General features: G+C 47.0%; 4 protein-coding genes across 4 annotated transcripts; 2 read left to right on the forward strand and 2 right to left on the reverse strand.

Moving 5' to 3' along the window:
- Nucleotides 1–11,109: 11,109 nt before the first annotated feature.
- MYCGRDRAFT_97031 (uncharacterized protein) lies at nucleotides 11,110–11,466 on the forward strand (the record flags this gene model as incomplete). The annotated part of the gene is made up of 1 exon (XM_003847883.1): nucleotides 11,110–11,466. One exon carries the CDS (start codon nucleotides 11,110–11,112, stop codon nucleotides 11,464–11,466), a length of 357 nt encoding a protein of 118 aa, XP_003847931.1.
- A 1,119-nt stretch (nucleotides 11,467–12,585) lies between these two features.
- Nucleotides 12,586–13,917, reverse strand: MYCGRDRAFT_97032 (uncharacterized protein; the record flags this gene model as incomplete). The annotated part of the gene is made up of 6 exons (XM_003848109.1): nucleotides 12,586–12,710; nucleotides 12,771–13,099; nucleotides 13,150–13,231; nucleotides 13,300–13,493; nucleotides 13,728–13,742; nucleotides 13,793–13,917. The coding sequence occupies 6 exons, from the start codon at nucleotides 13,915–13,917 to the stop codon at nucleotides 12,586–12,588; spliced, it is 870 nt and encodes a 289-aa protein (XP_003848157.1).
- Nucleotides 13,918–18,568: 4,651 nt separating this feature from the next.
- MYCGRDRAFT_50884 (uncharacterized protein) lies at nucleotides 18,569–19,597 on the forward strand (the record flags this gene model as incomplete). The annotated part of the gene is made up of 3 exons (XM_003847884.1): nucleotides 18,569–18,869; nucleotides 18,933–19,426; nucleotides 19,481–19,597. 3 exons carry the CDS (start codon nucleotides 18,569–18,571, stop codon nucleotides 19,595–19,597), a joined length of 912 nt encoding a protein of 303 aa, XP_003847932.1.
- A 531-nt stretch (nucleotides 19,598–20,128) lies between these two features.
- On the reverse strand, nucleotides 20,129–20,599 carry MYCGRDRAFT_97034 (uncharacterized protein; the record flags this gene model as incomplete). The annotated part of the gene is made up of 3 exons (XM_003848108.1): nucleotides 20,129–20,316; nucleotides 20,372–20,461; nucleotides 20,524–20,599. 3 exons carry the CDS (start codon nucleotides 20,597–20,599, stop codon nucleotides 20,129–20,131), a joined length of 354 nt encoding a protein of 117 aa, XP_003848156.1.
- Nucleotides 20,600–22,020: the final 1,421 nt, after the last annotated feature.

The raw sequence follows: 22,020 nt of genomic DNA on the forward strand, positions 1-22,020 counted from the left end.
ACCGCCGCTAGTTTAGCGGACTCCCTTTAAAGCTTATCGATTTTAATACCTACCCTAGTTACCGAGCTACTAAATCCGAAGCAATCTATACTAGCTACGGTGTCGAAAGTTAAGACTAAGTAGACGAAGAAAGCCGTAACGGCATCCCGTAAGGGTTAGCCGATACGCCTAACCGACTCGACCGACGCGAATTATAGCGATAGAACCTAGCTCTTTCTCCGTATACTAGTCGAACTTAGACCCGCTAATAACCTATTAAAAGGACCCTCTATTATAGAGGTATTTAATAGGTTAACATCGACGACGATCGAGACTAATGCGCTAAAGTCCTAGGCTCCCTATAATTCGAAGGGATAGGTAGCCTAATGTTTTACTAAGGAACAAGCCCTTTTGGCGGACAATACGACGTTTACTATTAGGGACCTCCCGGTATAAGTTAATATATTTCGTACCGGCAGCCTAAAGGTATTTATAGCTAACTTTATTACTATAGACGTAGACTACACCTTATGTTGTTAAATCTTTAGCCTTAAAGCGCGCCGTAATGCCGACTCGAACTTCTAGTTCGGGCGACTTACGGTAGGACGAGCTATCGGTACGCGAGTAATAGTAGTATTCGAGAAGGAGATTAGGCTATATAGCTTTAACCTCCCGCTCGGCCCCCTAAAGGAAGGACATTTATCTTCGTTTATAGCTAAGTTTAGGGCAGTAGACTCTTTAAGTAAATGTTCCGTATACGGCGCGGGCAACAACTACTTAATATAGGAGTGCCCTCGCTTTACCGGTATGTTCTTTTATAGACAATAGAGGCTTAAAGGGCTCCTTAACGCTAAACCTAACCTTAGATAATAAATATTAATGTACTAATTGCCTCGCAAAATGTTTACTCTATCCGTAACCCTACCCGGTTCCGTAAAATGTTTAACATAATACGAACTAACCGTCTAGATATCCTTTTCGCCTAGGAAACTTAGCTTAATAAGGACATCGCAGAAGAACTGTTATCTAACTACCCTTTAATATCTGCCGTAAATTATAGTAATCCAAACGGTAGATACGGTAGTGTAATAACGATAATTAACATAGTAACTACGGACTAGGACTTAGATAAGACTGTCTATGCTAACCTAGACGGCAGGGTGCTCGTAACAAAGGTAATAAGTAGAGGCAAGAAACTTACTCTTACTAATATATACTATATAGCGAACCCTAATCTCCGACCTACGTAGCAGCGTACCCTTACGGAAGAGATAAGGTCTAACGAAATAATAGTACAATGTAACATCTTAGGCGGAGATTAGAACTAGTGCACTAAACTAATTAATAAGAGAACGGCCTCTAAATGCCGTCCCTTAGTAGTTGTAGCACAATAAGACCTAATCTCCGTACTCGGCGACAATTAGACTAATTATATCGACGGCTAGCGTAGGGAGCACCCTAACGAAGTCGACTTTACCTTTGTACCTAAGAATAACCCTATATCTAGAATTAACCGTATATACGTTAGTAAAGGAACATAGCTAATAACTAGTAGATAGTCTATCGAAACGGTACTAAATTTAGATTACCGCCTAGTTAAGATGTGCCTAAAGGAAGAAACCGAGGATGTTAAGAAAGGACCGGGCAGATAGAGACTAAACCCGACTATGCTTTAATAGACGACAGTTCTACCTAAACTGCTATAAGCGCTATAACGACTACTAGGTAAGGCCCCCCTACCTAAGTAGTCTAAGTTTAAGGCAGACATCTAGAAGGGCTTTTAAGAGGCGTCGCGCGGGCTTTTAAAGTCCCGTAGGAAGCTCTCTTTTAACCTAGAAAGAAGACGCCTTAAGTTAATTCGAACGAGGGTAGTAGGAATACTAGACCCGGTTATCGAAGCGAAACTCGCGGCAATTAATGTACAACAGCTCTACCTCGCGAACTAGAAGTACAAGTCTTACACTTATGCCTCCTTTACAAAAGCTTAGCTACATAACGAACGCCCGACTAGGTAGTTTTACGCGAAAGCGAAGTTATTCCGACTATAATTTATTACTAAATTAAAGGACATAGACGGTACTATTTATAAGGAGCCGACTAAAATGCTACGCATTGTAGCAGAGTTTTACGCAACATTATACAACGAGAAGGTGTTAAACTATACTAACCGTATATTAATGCTATTAAAGTTACTTAAAGTTATCCCTAATAGATATGCGAGCGAACTAACGGCGGTAATTATACCCCGAGAAGTTCTGCGATTAATCCGTCGTACGGCCGTTAGGAAGTCGCCCGGTATTAATAGCATACTAAGTGAATTTTATAAAGCACTTAGCACTTAATAGGGAAACAAAGACAGAACGGAAGGAGATAGGGAGGGTAATCCGCCTATCTATTACTACCTTATAGAACTGTACCGCTCGATATAGCAACGCTAGGGACTTCTAGAAGAATAGACCGATAGGGTATTAACGATACTCTTTAAGGACAAAGGCTACAGGTCTAACCTAAAGATGTACCGCCCCCTAGCCTTAATAAATATAGACTACAAAATCTATATAGAGATATTAATGTAGCGCCTCGTAAAGGCACTTAGCTATGTAATTAGCGCCTATTAATCGGCTTTCTTACTAAAACGATCGATAGGAGACAACATACAGACCGTTTAATACTTAATTAATTAGTACGCCCCTAGAGGGTTATACCTAGTAATAGAAAGCGGCGGGATCGCGATCCTCTTCCTTAATTAGGAAAAGGTATACGACCGGGTTAGCTATCTATTCCTATAGGAAACCCTCTAGAAACTTAGTATACCTAAACTCTTTATTAAATGGATTTAAGACCTATATATAGACGCTCGCATTAGGGTGTTTATTAATAGCTTCCTTAGCGAAAGGATCCTCGTTTAAAGCGGAGTACACTAGGGCGACCCTATTAGTTGCCCTTTGTACGTCGCCTCGATTAAACCGCTCGCTTAGCTTATACTCTAAGACGAAAGGATTAGAGGCGTAAGGGTCGCTAGAGAGCAATTAAAGGTAATAATGTATACGGATAACATATAGATAGTCCTTCGCACCTAAGATAAAGCGAACGTAGCGATAGATCTACTTAAAACATACGCGAGAGCTTCCGGGGCGAAGGTAAACTATAGGAAGTTATACCTGCTACAAGTAGGACTCGAAGAACTACTACTAATCCTAGGCGTTTAGGAGGTAACGGCAGACAACCCTTATGTCTACTTAGGCATACCGGTAGGCACCGACACTACTAAACAACTATAGACGTTTTAGTTAAAGATAATCCGAAAGTTTAAAGACCGCGCTAATTAGTAGTTAAAGATGTACCTCTTATTAAAGGGGAGGGTTCTTGTAGCGAACTTAATGCTAATGTCTATACCTCGATACGTAATGCGCTTCTTATATATCCTACCGGATGTATTAAAGGACTTAAATCGAGAATACTACCGTATAGTGTAGGATCGAAAAATAAGGGGAGCAATCCGTAGAATCTACGCCTACCTCCCGAAAGAATCTAGTAGTGTCGGCTATATTAACATATACAGTATACGAAAGGCCTTAATAGTATAGGTAGTAGTGCGAGCCTCGACTAACCCTAACCTCTATTAGGCGCATATCGCGAAGAACATTATTACTAAGTGCACGCGCAACAGACTTAATGTTAGTGCGATAGGAACCCCTTAGTTTTAAGCCTAGTTATTAAATGCGACGAATATCCCGGGGACCTTAGGCTTAATATAGAAGGTGTAGAAGACATTGCATCTAAGCAACTCGAATAATAACATCTTTACCCTTATAGAGCCTATAACTAGGATTAACGCGCTCTCGCTACCCTTCTTCTACTACCCGATTATCGGACGGATAGAAGAAACAGGCCTACTAAAGTAGAATTGTTAAGTGTAGTTATAGCTATAGGATCTCGGTATGCACCGATTAATAGACATATAGGACCCTGTTATAGGTACTCCTATAGTCCCTACGGAGATAACTATGCGCGAAGGTATTATAGTACGAAGCGCCTATTATAGTGTAAGCTAGGCTATTATAAGGTTAGTACGGTTACTTCCGAATTTATATACGAACGCTCTCGAAAGGAACGAACCTATATCGGAAAAGAACAAGCCACTCTTTAGCCAGCTAGTGTTTATTAGTGCTTATCGAGTCGGTACTACGAAGGCGTAGGTAGATCTCTACGAGACAGGCTTCCGCCTACTTTATAAACGATACCTATAACTTTAGCTAGAGAACATCGACTTTAACGATAAGATTACTAGGCTACTCGCTATATATAAGCAGCTTACGGGCAAGAAGTTAGAGCCCTTACGGCTCTAGTTAGGTATAAGAGTCTAATTTGGAGTACCTAAGTCGGGCGACCTTCTTTAGCGGCTCCTCTACTAATAAGTAAAAACAGGTAGCTAGTTAGAGTAGATACCGGAACCGTAGCGTTACTACCTAGTAGATAACTACGATTTCACTATTAACTACATCTAGATAGAGTGCTCTGTAGCGAAGGAGGCATAGGCGACGATAAAGGCGGTATAGGGCCGAGCTACCTCGGAACCGTACTTTAAATTCTCGACGCTTAGTAAAATAATAGCGTTAATAGCTGTTAGTCCTCCTATGTCGCGACTAGATAAACGTCGATAGCTTCTCCTATATTAGGTAACGGTTTGGTGCCTTTAGAAGGCATACTTATCCTACTCCTTTAACGAGACTACTAAGTTGTAGGCACTAGAAGTAATTGCTTTATACCTAAAGGCGACTCTTAGACGTTATATCCTCGCGGATCGGGTGTATACTACTTCTAGCAACGCTAATGTTAAACAATGTACTACTAAAATGTTTAGGAAGCTCTAGGGCGAGACTACAAAGGACGTAAAAATCCTACGTAGCCCGATGTGCCTTAAAGACCTAGCAATAGCACCGAGATTAACTTAGTTTGAAGTGTAGTTCCCTTAGGTAAACGACACTTTACAAATAGCATATACGTAATAGTTTAAAACAGTTTTCTTAGGGTATAAAGGCTTGTGCTGCCCTAAATAACAGCACACTAACTAATGCTTATTAACTACCTTAGGAGGTAGTATCCGGTAGAGCGGCCGTATACGGTAGTTCGATTCTACTAATTAGCTCCTAGGGGTTAGCACCTCTACCGGAAGGTAGCCTTCGGCTACCTACTAAAAATAAAACAACTTTATTGCTAATAAGAGGGAAAATTCTACCGTAAAAGGAAGGGTAGGCGTAGATCGGGGATTTGTCTAAAACAACTATTTAAATCGTCTGTGCACCTGCCCTCCGGAATTAGTTATGTTCATAGCGTTAACCTTAGCAATAGTATTATTGTTGTTGCACGCGTTTACGCGTTGTATCTTACCGTCGTATACCTTACCGTCGTATACCTTACCGTCGTTGCCCTTACCGCCGCTATAGACGACGTAGACGTTAGCCTCTTATAAGCCTTTAACGCGGATAAAGCTATACCTTTAGCGGTGCCGGACGCTATTATATACGCCGACGCCGCACTAGACACTATTATATACGCCGTAGACCCTCTAACGCGTAAGGGCGTCGACCTTAAGGTAAATAAATCGAGCGTAGATAAGCGTACTAATAGGCTAGCTGTTCGTCGACGGCGGCGTATAAAGCGACGCCTCGTCGATAGCGTAGCTACTAGCTATGCTATATTAGCAATGCCTCGCGATATAATCGATCTACTTACTCTACGGAAGCTACTCGTAGTATTAGACGAGCCGGTAATTATGTCGCTAGTACGTTAGTAAGAGGTAGAGCCGTTTATTAACAACTTCTAGATTCGTAAGGAGCTCCGGCATAAGAAGGACGGCATACTTACGTAGTTATATAAGTGCGTCTTCTCGACGGCGCTTATAGTAACGTAAGGTAGTAGTAAGAAGCTACGGCCGAAGAAGATTAAGCGTAGATACTACTACCCTATGCGTATAAAGGTATCGTTCCTTAAAGCTACTAAGAATAAGGAAGCTACTATAGTAATTAAACGTACCGAGATAAGCGGCCGTATAGAGTATACCGAGTTCTATACTATACGTTAATTCGACCTCTTGACGGCCGAACAGACTGCACCTTCACGCGGTGGCCGTCGTAAGTACCTTCCTTGGAAGGGAAACCAAGACAGTCTGGAAGAAACCTCCTCGAAAACCTCTCGAAATCCGCCCGAAATCCTTCTCGAAATCCGCCTCGAAACACAAGCTACAGAACAACAGCACGATTCGAACGAACAGCCCTCTACGAACGAGAAGAAGCAGTCCACTCTATCCTATACGCGCACCTCCTCGAAATCCGAACCGAAATCGCACCTCTTTCCCTCTAGAGATTCGTCGCCTCTATGGAAAAGTGCACTTCAAAGAGCTAGAACTCGGTGGAATCTACAACTCTGCGATCAACCTGCGTAGCTATATGCGCTAGAAGGCGGCATATAGTTCCACAAAGGCATATTAAGGACAAGAGAAGGCAGCGAGTTGGACAGCTGCTTCTACACTGCTTTTGCACGGCACTTTGCACTGCTTTTGCACTGCATTTCGAATTCGCAGAGTGCGAAGCGGAAGGATCCGCTGAAAATTCTGCAAAAAGCTTGGCGCGAAAATTCTGCAGCCCTAGGCTGCAACACTCGTTTGACTTGGCACGAAAATTCTGCAGCCCTGGCTGCAGACAACAGACAACGACACTCGTTCGATTTCCTTTGTCTTGCATTTGTTTAAAGTCCTTTGGCATTGCCTTAGGCACGGGGTTTCCCCTAAGGTCAAAGAATACTGAAAGAATTTGATTGTAAATAGATCTACTGCCTTGCTTGCAAGGCCGTCCTACATAGTCATAGACTCCTACAGGACGTAAATGGAACAAACAAACAAACAAACAAACAATTCGACCTCTTTAGACGCTACTCGGCGCTTTAGAAGGTAGCTAGTTATTAGTGTTATAAGGGCTACCGCCCTACGACGGTATAGAATAGTATCTAAGTACTAAATAATCTAGAGGCTTAAGTAATCTTTAAGGCGGCCGGTAGGCTCTATATAGTCCGTTACGACGTTAACAACGTAGGTACGGCTTACTAGAAGAGCTTTCTAGATACTCGACTCGGCGGCACAATTACGGACTAGCCGGCGCAATAGTAGGAGCTAAAGGAGTAGTATTAATAGCCTTAAGGTAAGTTTTTACGAACGAGAAAACGAGATGTTAAGAAGTTAAAGATTAGTGTCGAATTTAGATTACTTAGTAGCGGGAGCTCCTAGTAATGCCCTTATACGGAAGGTTACCTACCTAATTAGGCTATTACAACTCTCGACGTTACCTTACGACTACTACTATTTAAACGCGCTCGAATTCGAGTCGTTTAGAAGAGGATTCCGAGCTTTAGTTTTAAAGCTAGCAATTCGTAGAAGTTTTAAGGTGTCGCTAAGAGGACCCTAGAATTTCGGCTCGGAGGCGGGCCGCGCGCGGGCCGCGAATTTAAGCTAATTATAAATTCGATAATACTAGCAAAATCCGCGCTAGTAGAACTTCGACTATTTCTTAAAACTTCCGAGAAATTCGAGCTTTAAACAACATTTACTAACTCCTCTTACTTCGTAGTTAGTATAAAATGCTCTAAAATTACTACTATTTAACTAAACGACGGCGAGCTAGCTTATAGCATCGTCTAGGCTTATCCGGAACGAATACGCCTCCTTATACGCCGTAGCTACCTTACCCTTATAGACTCTACGCACAAAACTAACTACCTTAGCTAGTTCCTATTTACGCTAATAGTTCGTAATAAATACGGTTACTAGCGTCTATACGCTTAGTTCCTTATAAAGTTAGAAGACGGCGACATTATCGCCTTATACTTAAGGCGAATTATCCGCTAGTCCGGTAGACGTCGAGGCTAGCGTCCTCGTTACTTTATAACTAACGACTTAGCGGTAGAGCGACGAGCTATACGTCTCGCGTTTAGTATAGAGGAAGATAGCCCTAGTGCTAGTAATAGTAAGTCGGACGGTAACGACGAAGGGCTACATTATATAGAACATCTGCTCTATTATATTTATATATAACGTACAATTAAGCGGAAGTTTAGCGGTAATAAGAAGGTACGTTAAAAGCTCTTCTCGGCGGTTAGTTTAAGGCGTTTAGTTACTAGCTATCTTAAGTTACTATAAGAAGCGGTAGACCTACTCCCTTAAGACGACACCGATAGCCGTAACTATATTAAGAAGGAGCTAAAGGATAATATTAACCTCTAGGCCCTCTACTATCGTATACATTCGATGTTCCTTCTATAGGTATTGTCGACTAATCCCCTAGAAGGCATCTACAACTTATACAAAACAGACAATAAGGTCTAGATAGCTATTAACTTTACGCTCGTTAGTACGGCTATGTACTACGAGCAGAAGCACCGTTACTTCGACTAAAGGACTAAGAACGAGCGAGAGCGTAAAGATTACCGTATATACCCCCTTATAACGGAAGATCTAACGTATTAGTTAAGTAAATAGCTTCCTTAGTTTCTATAGCGTATATAGTAGGATATTAGCGCTTAGATCTAGCTCTTAAAGTAGCCTTATTTTAAGCCTAAGCTATTAAGCGATAACCTTTATTATATATATAAGGTCTACTATAAGAGTAATATTATATATACCTATATATAGTACTAGCAAAACCTTCTTAATTGCATTAAGTAAGAGCATAGAGACCGCTAGCTCTTTATATTTATTAGCGGCGGTAACCGCGAAGGTATAGAGGTCTATAACGATGCTCTAATAAACTATATTACTTAGGCTATCGACGACGACATTATACCTCTACCTACTTACCGACTTACCGTAAGGGAAGCTACTTATAAGATTAGCTAAGCTATATATAAGATTAAGGAAGGTCTATAGCGGCGCAACGCCTTATAAGAAGAGAAGGAATATATATAGAAGAAGTAGATTACTACGCTTTATAATATAGCCGGATCCGTACGTAAGGAGGTAGTAAAACTCGCTATACGCGAATACTTCGATAATACGGTCGAGCTTCCTAAGAAACTACTACTACTATAACCGTTATAATAACCGCTTCCTAAGGGTGTTATATTAAGCTAGTTCTACGTTAAATTAGAGCCTATTAATAGTACGCTATGCATCGATCTTATACTCGAATCTACCGACTCTATAATAATACTACCTTCTATACCGGTAGCGGCGACAACATACGAGCCTATACTAGTAGCTCTACCGGCAACGAAGAAGAAACGACAATCGAAGAAAGAGAAGGAAGTAGTAGTAGTAGTAGTAGTAGGAAGCTCTATAACTACTACTAAGACGACTATAAAGAAGAAGAAGACGGTAACAACGACGGTAATAACGACGACGACGATATCGCTATATAATCTATACTAACCTCTACCGTCGGCGTAAGGGGGGTAACATAACCCGGCGGCTAGGCCTTCTACGGTAATAGGCCTACTAAAGAAACGACGTAAGATAGGAGCGGAGGTAGCGACAGCGCCGGCTAGTAAGGGTAGTATAGATATAGTAGATATAACGTAATAAACAAACCGGATAGTAATGTTATTAAAGGAACGATAGTTATAGTCTAAAGGTAGATATTTACTAGTACGCCCTACGTACATCTCTTACTTACGTAAACGACTCGTACGGAAGCTAAAAACGTTATTGCCGGTGTTAAACGTATAGCTAATAAGAGCGCGAGAAACTCCTTTAACTTTCTATCTACTACCCTTAAAACGACGGCGACGGCGACGGTAAGGTTTCCTATAGGGGGAACGCGATAGAGGGAACGCGTCGCGATACACACTAATAATTAGCTAACAGTATGGACAGGAGCCCTCCGGAGGGTCTTAACTTAGGGCACAGTACACAGACGATTCAAATAGTTGTTTTAGACATATCCGTAGATCGGCACTTGCCACTACTTGCTTTGGAAAGTCGGCATTCGGAGTATTGGGACTGAACTGTGTAGAAGTCCAGCAGAGGAGAGGACAGGACAATTTAAGTCAGACGCTAACGCGCACGGCAGCGCCAGAGTCTGACACTGCAGGTCAACGACATCGACTCTTCACAATACCGATACACGCCATCGCATGAGACATTCCATCTCAGAGCAGTCAGTGGCCAGTCTTGGTGAGTAGTGCCGCCATCCGAGTGTACTGTACAAGCTTGACAGTCTGCCCAAGGAGAGCTCACAGAAAATGTTGAGTGGCTTGTCTCATCGAGTCATCATCAACAGCTGTTCAGCACAGCCCAAGACATAGCCTGCGCACAGGGATGACTCAATAAAGTCTTTCTGCCCTGGTCGGCTGGGCATGCTTACAACATTCGGCAGTTGTCGTTGTTGTGATTCGGACCTTGAGATGCTGTATATAGACTATAGACCGCGGATTGCGTCCAGTAATACCTGATGAATCGTTCGACAGAACTAGTCTGCTAGCGTCTCGATGCTTTTTGGAGCTTAATCATTCCTCATTTGGACCTTCGGTATAGCACTGCGCAGCCTTGCTCCCAAAGTACCAACTCCAGGCCGCGCGGGGGGCCCTCGGATCGCTCCCCAGGAAATGACCAAATCAGCTGCCAGGATAGATGGCAAATAACGAAGTGTTTAGCTCCAAATAGCATCGAGCTGTCAGCGGTTTCTAGGGGATACCCAGCGAGGACTTACCGGGATCTAGAGTCTGGACCGCACATTTGGCGGTGTGCTCAGCCCCTGGAGAGCCCGTGAGAAGTTAGAACCATGAAGCCAAATGTTAACTTACATGGAAAGCTGCGCCTACTACTGCGGTCAGCTCATCAGGTGATGGGCTGAGTCCTGAAGTTTGAGGCACAGGCGCGGCGACCAGGGGAGCTAGCGCGAACAATGCCTGCCATTCCGTGAAGGATCTCGTACCCGATAGTTCTGAGAGGGATACAAGAAAGACCTCTCGCAAGGTCTCCTCCGCTTTCTGCATTCAAGCGTCTCACAAACATCAGTCATACACGCACCCAAACCGATTTACAAGAACACCCGTCATTCAGACCAACGTGTAAGCCAGCCAAGGCAGCTCCCATCTCGCCACCCCATTCATGAAACTCACGCACCTTTGTTTGGCAAAAGCATGCACCTCTCGGCTTTTCTGGCGACCGTGCTCGGCTTCCAGTTGATTCCCACCATGGTGCTCGCCAAGGACAACCCGCACCAGCATTGCCAATGCATCTATCGCGACACTGGACTCGTGGACGAACGCGCGACAGCACTCGGATGTGACGACCTCGACCACGCAAACATGCACGGCGGTGGAGCCTCGCCGAACTGCGCAGCTGAGGATTTCTGGGGCATCAGGAACGACTGCTGGCAATGCAAGTGCGACCAGTATGTCTCGAACGGGCGTGCATTGGGTTCGAACTGCTGGAACGCTGATGGAGGACGGATCAACATCCACTGCGGCGGTGTGCCCAACCCTGATGCTTGTTGAGCGGAAAGGAGAAGGTTGTCGATGGGACAGATGGGCGGACGCATCCTCACTAGGTCGATGTGGATGTTGTATGCTTTGAGGTAGTATTCGCGGCCACCTGGCGTGCTGATGGAGGATGCGGATATTTGTAGAAATGGAGTCGTTCAGCCGCAATCAATATCGCTCGATGGTCATTCTGCTTGCTATTCTCAACGACCTTCTCAATCGCTCTGTGGGTCGAAAGTCTTTCCTTACTACTCGACGCTCTTGTCCAGAGGTATCTTCTCCACCGTCGCATCGATATGCTCCGTCATGAGATGACTAACATCGGTAAGGAAGAAGCAGCAAATCGTCGCAACAACAACAAAAGGAATAATCGATGAACAAGCCAGACGATACGCCGCCGCGAAGACTGTGTGACTGGCACGCATCGCCGCACCGAGGATGGCCTCCGATATTCCCGGCACCTTTGCGATCAACGTCGGATCGCCGCATGCGAGCGCAGGGAAAAGAGAACCCAACGAGGTCGGCGGGAGTCCTGCCTGGATCGCCGCGGTTCCTACGGACGAGGCATAGGTCTTGTGTAGCTTGTTATTGATGATGGTATTGAGCACAGCAGACCCAGAAGCGCCTCCGAGTGCTCGTGCGGAGTATGCGAGACCCGTCGCGGTCGAGATTTCCGGGAGGTGATGCGAATTGGATGTGGGCCGTCAAGAGGGTCAGAGGACCGCTCTGGCCGATTCCGAGGGTGACGTTGTATGCCCATTGGGGTTGCTTCATGGACTCGTTGATTGCGGCGTAGCAGCAAGTTCTGGGAACGATTAGTCGTGGGCTTATGTGGTGCATCTCCGTAATTTCGTGGGTGGCGGCTTACCCGGCGAGGAATAGAATGAATGTGAAAATCAATGGAGTCTTCAGATCTTTCTTTTTGGTCGCCCAGGTTTGAAGGCGTGTTAGTCTGTGATGTCGAACGGAGGAATGGAGTTCTTACATTAAGAAAGGGGCCGAGAGAATGGTGCACACGGCAATCGGCAGCGATCGAAGCGCACTCTTCCAGGAACTCGTCTCCCAACCAAGGTTGAGAATTATCAGTGGAATGACGTTGTTGACGGCGCTGAAGAAGATCCAACTACGGTCTCGTTAGCTAGGTCCGGACTCATCGGACAAAGGACTCTGGTACCCTTCAATGGAAAACGCAAAGACCGAGAGCCCAAAATTTGGACCATCTTTGAAGAAGACATGTGCGACGAGACCGCCCGATCGACCTTTCCATTATGTTTCAAGATCAGCGTGCTGTGCGAACCACCAGTACCAGGACGACCTACCGTAAACGCCGAATGCAAGCAAGAACACAGCTCCAGTCACAAGGGTTGAAAGAACATGCGCATCTCTCCATGCGTAAGTTTCGCCAGCCCAGTTCAAGCCCATGATTAGTAGCGTTGCATCGATGATGAAAGCGAGAGAGCCGATCGGGTCACAATTCCAGACGATCTTCTTCCATGACCGTCGCTCTTCGAAGATCCTTTTTGGAGGCCAGTAGAAAGCCATGATGCCCGCGAAACTGACCATGTGGAAGGTCGCTTGCATCCAATAGATATATCGCCAGCCTGAAATTCCGAAGCCCACGACACGACCGCCGCCCAAAACCGCAATTCTGTGCCATGATTAGTTTTCGACGAGAGACTGTTGAGCAGTGATACTCACATAGCACCGAGGGTTCCCGCGACGAATGCCAGTCCGTTTGAGAGAGCTCTGTATTTGAGAGTAGGATCTCCGAAGGTATCGCCTGCACGATCGGAATGGTAGGCAGAGTAAAGCCGATCAGGATGCCTCCTCCAATGAGCATGTTCATACTCGTGGCCTTTGCGGAGATGACAGCTCCTGCGAATGCGACCAGTGGAGGAAGACCAGCCAGATACTTTCGGTCCAGAACATGCGACAATCGACCCAGAACGGGAGACAGAACAGCTTGAACCAGCAGGGGACCGTAAACAGCATTGGCATTGTTTGGAGCGTCACGATGGAATGGTAGCGTAGTACAATCCGGCCTGCGATGGTAGGATCTCCCAGTTCCCGGATGATGAACCCGACAGCAGCACCCGCGACAGTGACTGTGAAGATCCGTGTGAAGATACTACATTGCTGTTGAAAATCTCCTCTTTGGCGCTGGCTCAATCTCGCAAATTTTGCCGTAGATTGGATTGTGATTGAACACTTCCATCACTCGAGCTGCTACCAAGAGAGAAGACGATCACGAAGTGTGATCTGAAGGGTAGGCTTACGCAAGATTGGTAACACTGAACACGGGTCAGTTTTAGGAGGTTCGGAAAGGTAAACTTGAGCTCACAGCACAACCGCCCAAGACCTCCATGTCAGTCGGTGCGGCTCGAAGTCGTCGGCATGTCGTATCCCATGTGCGCCATGCTCCGTTTCAAGAGATTCAACTTCAACCTTGATGTCAGGAGACGCCATGGCGTTGATAATTGCGGACAGCAAACTAAAAAGTTGGTGGAAATGTTTGACAGGGAAAGAGTAGACGAGGAAACAGCCAATGCTTGTTACTGAGATCGAAAGGAGACTCCATCACGACAAAGCTGGGTCTTTCATAGAGAGATCCTGGAGTCTCCAGACTCCCCACATCCTACACATCGACCCCAGACACCGACCATACCAATCCCATGGTTCTCCGCATCATCTGGACTCGAAATGGCTTGGGCGTCTTCGCAGATGGCAAGGATCAACTGCCGAAAGATGTGTTATTTCACCTTCAGTCCTCTGCTCAATTGGCGCCCTCCACGTCACTGAGGGCAGGTCGCGTGCTGCGGTTCGGGCGAAACGACGAAGGTACCAAAGTGTCGAAAAGGCATTCATGTCGGCAGGTGAAGTCAAAGAGCTGAGAGCCGAGTTGGGATGGAAGCGGCTCGCTTACATAATCTTCCGTTCGCTTCGGCAGTTGTGAAGGTCTTTTCTTTCCTCGCACGTCTCGTCGTTGCTGCCATCGTCAGCTAATCGACTTTCGACGCCTCACAGCATATCTACCATAAATCTCCCGTCGTCAACCCTAGCGAGTGACGCGTTCTCCGAAGCGTTCTGACAACAACCGCGAAAGCCTTCGCTCAGACATCAAAGCAAGTGTCTGTGATTGCAGATCATTGTCGACGAGGTCACACGGCGGAAATTGATGAGAGCCCATTGGCGCTTCGAAACATGCTACGCAGGTACAGTCACCTTGTGCAGCCGGTCGGACTCCACTTCCACCCTTGTCACGTGCAAGGGCCCTTGTTTATCATTTACTAACACGGGCCGAGAAGCGGGATTAACCGAGCTAATAAGCGCGTGTTATTTGACCTTATATGCTAATTACAAAGCAAAATTCGGGAAAGACTAGACGGCTAAGAATTTAGCTTAACTTCGAACACCTACAACTCTACAACTACTATTACTACTATTACGAAACCGTTCCCGTTCGAATTAGCGGCATTAATAGCCCGTATAACGACCCTTACGAGCAATTACCTTCTCGCACCGCGCCCGAAACGAGCCCGTAATCCGACCGATATTATGCTCCGTTAAAGTATCCTACACCTCTTAGATTTGCTCGCGTAACACCTCCGGCGACGACGGCAGGTCGTAGAATCGATTAAGGCGGTATTTTATTATAGCCTAGACGTTCTTAATTAGATTAAGGTCTAGTAAGTTCGCTAGCTAGATGTCGAGACTATAAGGGATTCTAAGGCGATCTAGCTTACTACGGAAGATAGCAGCCTTATAGACGGATGCACCGTCTAGCATAAGTAATAGTATAGCATCGTTAGTAATAGAGGCAGGGATATCTACATTACCGTTAATAGCATCGTCGACAATAGCGTCCTCGACTATAGGTATTAGGCTTCTAAAGCGGCCGTCGATTAAGAAGGTGCTCTTATTAACGAAGCCGTCGAATCTACCGGTGTTAAATTGCTCTTACAGTCGCAACGTAGCCTCTACATTACTACACTTACGCCAAAAGCGGTGCAGCTCTAGTATTATATAGTCCTTTAGGCTCCTAGCGTTTATCTTGCCCTAGCTGTTGTCCTAGAAGATAAGTCTGCTCTTCTTATTGCTACTAACGAAGCTATAGACCAACTACGTCTTTATGCGCTTATACTTAGGCCCAAGACAGTCCGGATCGAACACCTTATTAGCACGACGAATAACTAGAAACTTCTGCTAACCGCCTTAACTAAACGCCGCTATATTACCGAACTAGAAGGTCCGGCCTCGATTTAACTAATTAATGCACTACTAGCCGAACTAAGGCCTTAGATCTAGTCTATTAGCGTTAAGGAATAGCGCACGTCTGGCTACTCGTTTAAAGTAACTACGCTCGTTTAGTCTGCGGCGAATCGTGTCGATTAAGCAAGCTAAGTCGAGCCGTTTACGGATCTACTTGTACGTTGCTCTGCGACCTTCTGCTCTACTAGTTACGTATTTAATAATCCTATTAGCTATAGGGGTGCTAAATTAACGCAGTCTATAGAATTAACTACGCACACCGGCTAGTGTCGCTGCTTTAGTTGCAATGCTATACATAGTAGTGTAGGGCTAGCTAAGGAAGTCTAACTGCGTTAGCTAACTAACGGCTAATAACACTAGCTTCTTACGACTTACTAGCAATGCGATGTAACGTCTATCCGGCCATGCGTTTAAGGGTCTTAATCTACGTTCGAATAGTATACGAGAGCCTGCTATTATAACGTCCTTCGTAGCGCTCGTCTAGCAACGACGGCTGCAACACTAGTACCGGCTAAGGAGTAACTAGAAGCTCCTATAGAGTGTTGTCTAGCGCTGGCTATAGCAGACGACGACCGAGTCGGCTATTGGCAAGCACCGGACGGTAACTCTCGACACGGCGACCGACTATAGCGTTAGTACTACTACGACGACTAGCACTAGCACTAGATTTACCGGCATTAGAAGGAAGGGGGTAGACGGCTAGTGCGAAGGCGTCGGAGCTGCTAGAGCTTAAGAACGAGCGGTTTGGATTAACGTACGGCATAGTAACAACGAAGACAACGGAAGGGATAGATACACTGCTCCACACTAATTCTGCGCCCTATATATATGCTAGCTACCCTTACGCTGTTGCTATTAGCTCGACAGCGCAGTAGAGCTAAATCTCCGTAATCTCCGTGGAAGCGCTGTTAAAACGCCCTTAAAACTAACAGCTCTGCAACAACACTAGCGAATTCGCCTTATATATAACAGATCACACACGCTATTAAACAGCGACATAAAGCTATTAAACAGCGACATAAAGCTATTAAGCTAAACACTAGCTACTACATACTAAGGTAAGGTAAATACTATCGCTCTGCGCACCGACCTTCCGATATCTAGCATGTTAGTAATTACTGCAGAAGCGAGTGTTTAAGAGCCTTGCAACCGCTTAACCGAGCTATAGCACTATACCGGCGACTATAGCACTACACCGGCCAATTACAACACCCTTGCAGCCCTCACAAGCGACAACATAGTTACCAATCGATTCAAGAGCGAGCCCTTGTAACAACGACTCAAAACGGCTAGCTACGACCGGCTGCGCAATGTGACTATACAACGAGAGGCCAACGCGTCGGCAGATCCACGGAAGATTACGTCACGCTCGTATTCGCCATCTCGCGAGAGCCCCATTGGTTTGCTAAAGTCAGCATGCCTCATGAATCATCCTGACTGCACTGCACTGTTCAGCCTCGTTCAATCTCGAAACTCAAACAGGACAGACTCAGCGGAGGTATAATACCGGGCCTCCACTGGCCAGCGATGTCTGCTCTGGAGACAGGGACTGTAGGTCGAGCGCTCGACAATCCACATGGCATTCCATGCTCTCGACAGGTCGTGGTATGCCTTACCCTGTATCGCAGTCCGCCTTGCAGAATGAAGCCTGGCCTGGAGAGAGTCGATAAAGCAACGCACTGCACTCATGCCCGGTGAGTCCTTTTTGCTTCCTCAATTTCATCTTCGAACCCTTCCTCGAGACCACTGAACTTTTACTCGGTTCGTCCCTCTTCCACTATCTCGAATTGCGCACTTCAGCTTTCCACAACCACCAAGCAACATCATGAAGCTCATTGTGTGGCTCCTGGCTTTCCTCCCTGCTGTTGCGCTTGCCTGCGGCGGAGGAAATGATTGTGTTTGCGCCGACAACGAACACCACAGCAAACTCTGCACTTGCCAGTACGACTCAAACAACAACTGTGCATGCGGTTATTGGCACTACCTCAAATTCTGCGGCCTTTACACTTTCACCAAGCAATGCCGCGATTGCCCTTGTATGTTACTTCCATGCTGCACATGGTAAGGTACATGCTAACCAGTCAGGCAACAACGGAGGAAGCTGCAATACCTCTCACAAGCGAGGGACGGAAGTGACGAGTAGCTCAAAGTCTCGACGCCTCGAGGCACGAGCTCGGATTGAGCAATCGCTGGCCAAATAATGTTTACAAGGTGGCCTCTTTGTCGACACCACGGCTTCCGCTGCTACTCTCGCTCTCCGCTGGAGACCGTCACCCTGTGATCACTTTTTCTGGACTTCGTTCCGCGTCCGCTTGGGCTTTCTGCGAATATCACAAGACAACGCAATCGATGTTCTTCTCAGCACTGCCGCACGTTCACCTCCGCTGTCGCTTTTGTTCGCTGGACGACCATAACAACGCAATCAACGACCTTTTTAGCACTGGATAGCCATTAAGTTGGAGGACGGCGACGGGCGGAGGCTACAGTTCTCGGGTATGCATGTATTGCAGTTCGACTTTGGCAACGGGTTTCATATCTGTAAAAGGCGTTTAGTTGTCAACAGACCGTCTGATCTCGTGTGACGAACTCTCAGACGATGATGACCAGTCAGCAGCAACCCCTTGCTAAGCGACAAGTTCTTCCAAAAGTCACTACAACTCTCAAATGCTGGGTAGACCTTGAAGGCTGGTCGGCAACCCACACCCACTTCGGCAGTTGTGGGCCCCGAGATTTCGAACTGCCGAGCAATGCACCTCCGGTACGATGGTGCGGACTGAACGCCACAATCAAACAAAATGTCACCGACATCTAGTGCCAACTTCATGTTCACTACTTGAATTCCAAGATCATGCTCGAATACCTGCGATTGAAGTTGCTGGTGACATCCATTCGCCTCCCAGTGGCCATCAAAGCTTTCATCTCCGGCTCTCGCCCTCAGCCTGACGAAGTAATACACATTCCATCAAGAGAGCCTGGTCGGGTCATCAACGCAAATGTTTACAAAGCAACTCTACGGAACGGTCCACAGCCGGTACTGATCAACTTCCATGGGAGTGGCTTCGTTCTCCCATTGCATGGTAGCGACGATGAGTTCTGCCGACATATTTCCACAAACACAGATTATACCGTAATCGATGTTGCATATCGCCGTATGTTACCCTGCGTTTCGAGGACCAACTCTTCACAGACGTGCTCGCTGAAACGTACCATAGTGGCTCCCGAATATCCCTTTCCCGCCGCCCTCGAAGATGTCGAAGATGCCATCAGATGGGCAAAGAGCCAGCCAAAAATCTACGATCTCACCAGGCTCTCGACCTCAGGCTTCAGCGCAGGCGCCAATCTGGCTCTCGTAGCTTCAGCATCAAGTTTCACTAAAGGCACGATCAACAGCGTGATCGCCTACTACCCTCCCGTCGACATCGCCCAGGACCCCGACTCCAAAGTCGCCCCCGATCCCTCTGGTAACCCCATTCCCGCATCTCTCGCTCGCATCTTTAACGACTGCTATCTCCAGAGTGGCGTCGATCCCAAAGATCCTCGGGTTTCGCCGACGTTTCTCTCCGTGGACAGTTTCCCGAGTAATCTGTTTTTGATTACTTGTGGGTTGGATACTCTTGCTCCGGAGGCGGAGGAACTGGCTGAGCGACTGAAGAAGGTCGAAGGAATCAATTTGGAGCATAAGAGGATGGAGAAGTGTGATCATGCGGTATGTTGTGCCAGCAGATATGCCGAGAAAATCACGACTGACGGTGCTTGTTAGTGGAATATAAGCACACAAGAAGGAACACCGCAGGATGCCGCTAAGAAAGAAGCCTATGCCATGACGGTGGACTTCCTGAATCGTTTGGGAATTTCATGGCAAGGATCTCGGCGATAGTGCTCGCAAGGGCTCATGCTGTTGTGCCTTCGTCCGGTGCTGGAATAACACTTTATCGATTTATCGGCCTTGTCAGCTACGACGCCCGACATCATTCTATGATCCACCTGCCCCGCCGGCAAGGCTCTTGTTGCTTTTCGGCCTCTCTGACGACTCTGACGAGGTCGATGCGAACACCGCATCCTCCGAGATGGACTCGCGGCCCACCCTTTGTGTCGACGAAAGGCGGAGATGTTTTGATTGCATGACAGGATGAAATATTGGGTCCGCAGTCGTTGGTCCAATCTAGCAGAGCGAAGGAAACAGATGAGCCAAATGTTGATGAAAGTTCATGTCAGCGTACACACGATCAATCACGGATCGATGAAAGTCGAATCGAAGATTGCTCAATTGACAATCAAACTGAAGCGAATGGCTAGATGGGTCGTCCGTCATTGTAAAGGGCGGGTAGATCGATGTCAATTGTCTCGCGCTTCGGACGGCGGAAGCGGTTCCTCAACCCATACCAGTATATCATTCGGCATTCCCGGGCTACTTGGCGACCTCGTCCTTCTCAGCCTCGGTCGGATAGAAGACGTCTGTCAAAGTCAGTAGGATCTCAAGACAGCCTGCTTCCAGGGCGCGCTTACAATCAGGTCCCGTTCCCTGGATCGGTGCACGCTTCTCCTTGTTCTTCGTCGCGACCTCGTCCTTCTCAGCCTCGGTTGGGTAGGAGATGTCTGTTGACCCGAGTCAGTATGATCTCGAGAAAGTCTGACTCCGGACAGTGCTTACAGTCAGGTCCTGTCCCTTGGATTGGTGCACGCTTCTCGTTGCTGTTCACGTAGTTCTCCGCTTCGATGACTGGGATCGGTTTGCCCAAGGCTGCTCATGCAGTCAGTAAGGTCATGTTCGGAACGGACAGCCCAATTCCGGACCGTGCTTACCGTTCCCTGACTCGATTGGGGCAGCCAAACCAAGGGCGGCGAGAGCCAATGCGAGGACATTGTACGTGAGCTTCATGATGTTTTGAATCGTCGGAAAGATGTGTACAATTCACTTGTGCGGATGTGCCTGTTGGAGGAGAAGGATGAGGAATGATAATGAAGAAGTGACAGACGTGTAGCCCTATAACTCGTTAGTACGACTGTCCTCGAGCTATCGTTGAACACTGTCGTCATGAGCTTCTCACGAGACATCATCGAAGAGAGTACTAGGGTAGCTGTACGGAGTAGATTGTTGCGACCTGAACACGAGGAGTTGTAGTATAGTGTCACCGCTGTCAAAGTCCAAAGTCCCGGCCAGGAGGGATCCCAGCTTGTCACCGCATACTGTGGAAGCGCACAACTTTCGCCGATCTGCGGAATATCATCGAAGAAAGTGCCAGGGTAGCTGTAGATCGCTGGGACTTGGGCGCGAGGAGCTGAAGCACGCTATCGCCGCTCTCGAAGTCAAAGCCTCCACGCTGTCGATAGGTAAGGCGGTGAGATCTACCCAGCCAATGTCGTGCGCTCGGTAACGGCGATCGTCCAATCCGAGGCCTTCGATGCTTGCGAATCCGTGAAGAACCCTTCATCGAAGGTCCTGGACGAAGAGATGACTTCAACGGACAGAGAATGGCAAGGAACCGATGCCGGCGCTTGGTCCGTAATGAGGGGGTAGGAATCACGTTTGGTGTTAGCACTGGTCTGAAGCTGTTCCAATACTAGGAGCAACAGATCGTACGCGCTTCCACGTTCGATCGAGCCGAGACGAGTTCTAGATCGGTGACTGCTTGGACGTGACGGCGGAATGGCGTTCAACGGTAAGCGTGATCTCTTCTGTCTGCTTCTCGGGCCTGGAGACTTTGCTCTCGTCTTGTTGCTGACGCTTGCATCTTTGACCGATCTTGAGGCTCCGAGGCAGCACTTCATAAGTTCATTCCGGATGTGGGAAAGAGAGTGCCGTGGACGCAATGCACACCGAAAGTATCGTCTGAAAGATCTAGCGAGCACGAGCATGCAGCCAGTCGCACCTGTCTCGTATTGGCGTGATGTGACTCTGCTTGGGTTTCGCGGAACATGGAAGACGAGAGGACGTGCCAGGTGACGTCGGATTCTAGGTTACGTAATCGGGCCACGCTTCGGAGGCCACCACGCAGCAATGCAACCTCTTTTGCTTGCACTGTGTGTACACCGCACCGCATGCATGGTTCCGGCACAGGACTAGGCATGGGACTTGATGAGCACGCGATGCACCTTTGCGAGCCAGCGCACGGTCGGGGACCGAGAGAATTGCCGATGCATCGATCTCGACAAGCCGGCATTGTGTTTTTCAACAGCAAGAGCCAGTCCTATACCATGCTCAATCACGCGGGGTTTGACTGCTTCTGACGCAGATCACACAGGGTAAGCTGCAGAGACCGCCCATTGACACCTTCTCGGGCAAGTCTGATAGGCGCATCG

Source organism: Zymoseptoria tritici, chromosome 12, assembly GCF_000219625.1.
Source record: "Zymoseptoria tritici IPO323 chromosome 12, whole genome shotgun sequence".
Classification (NCBI taxonomy): Eukaryota; Fungi; Ascomycota; class Dothideomycetes; order Mycosphaerellales; family Mycosphaerellaceae; genus Zymoseptoria; species Zymoseptoria tritici.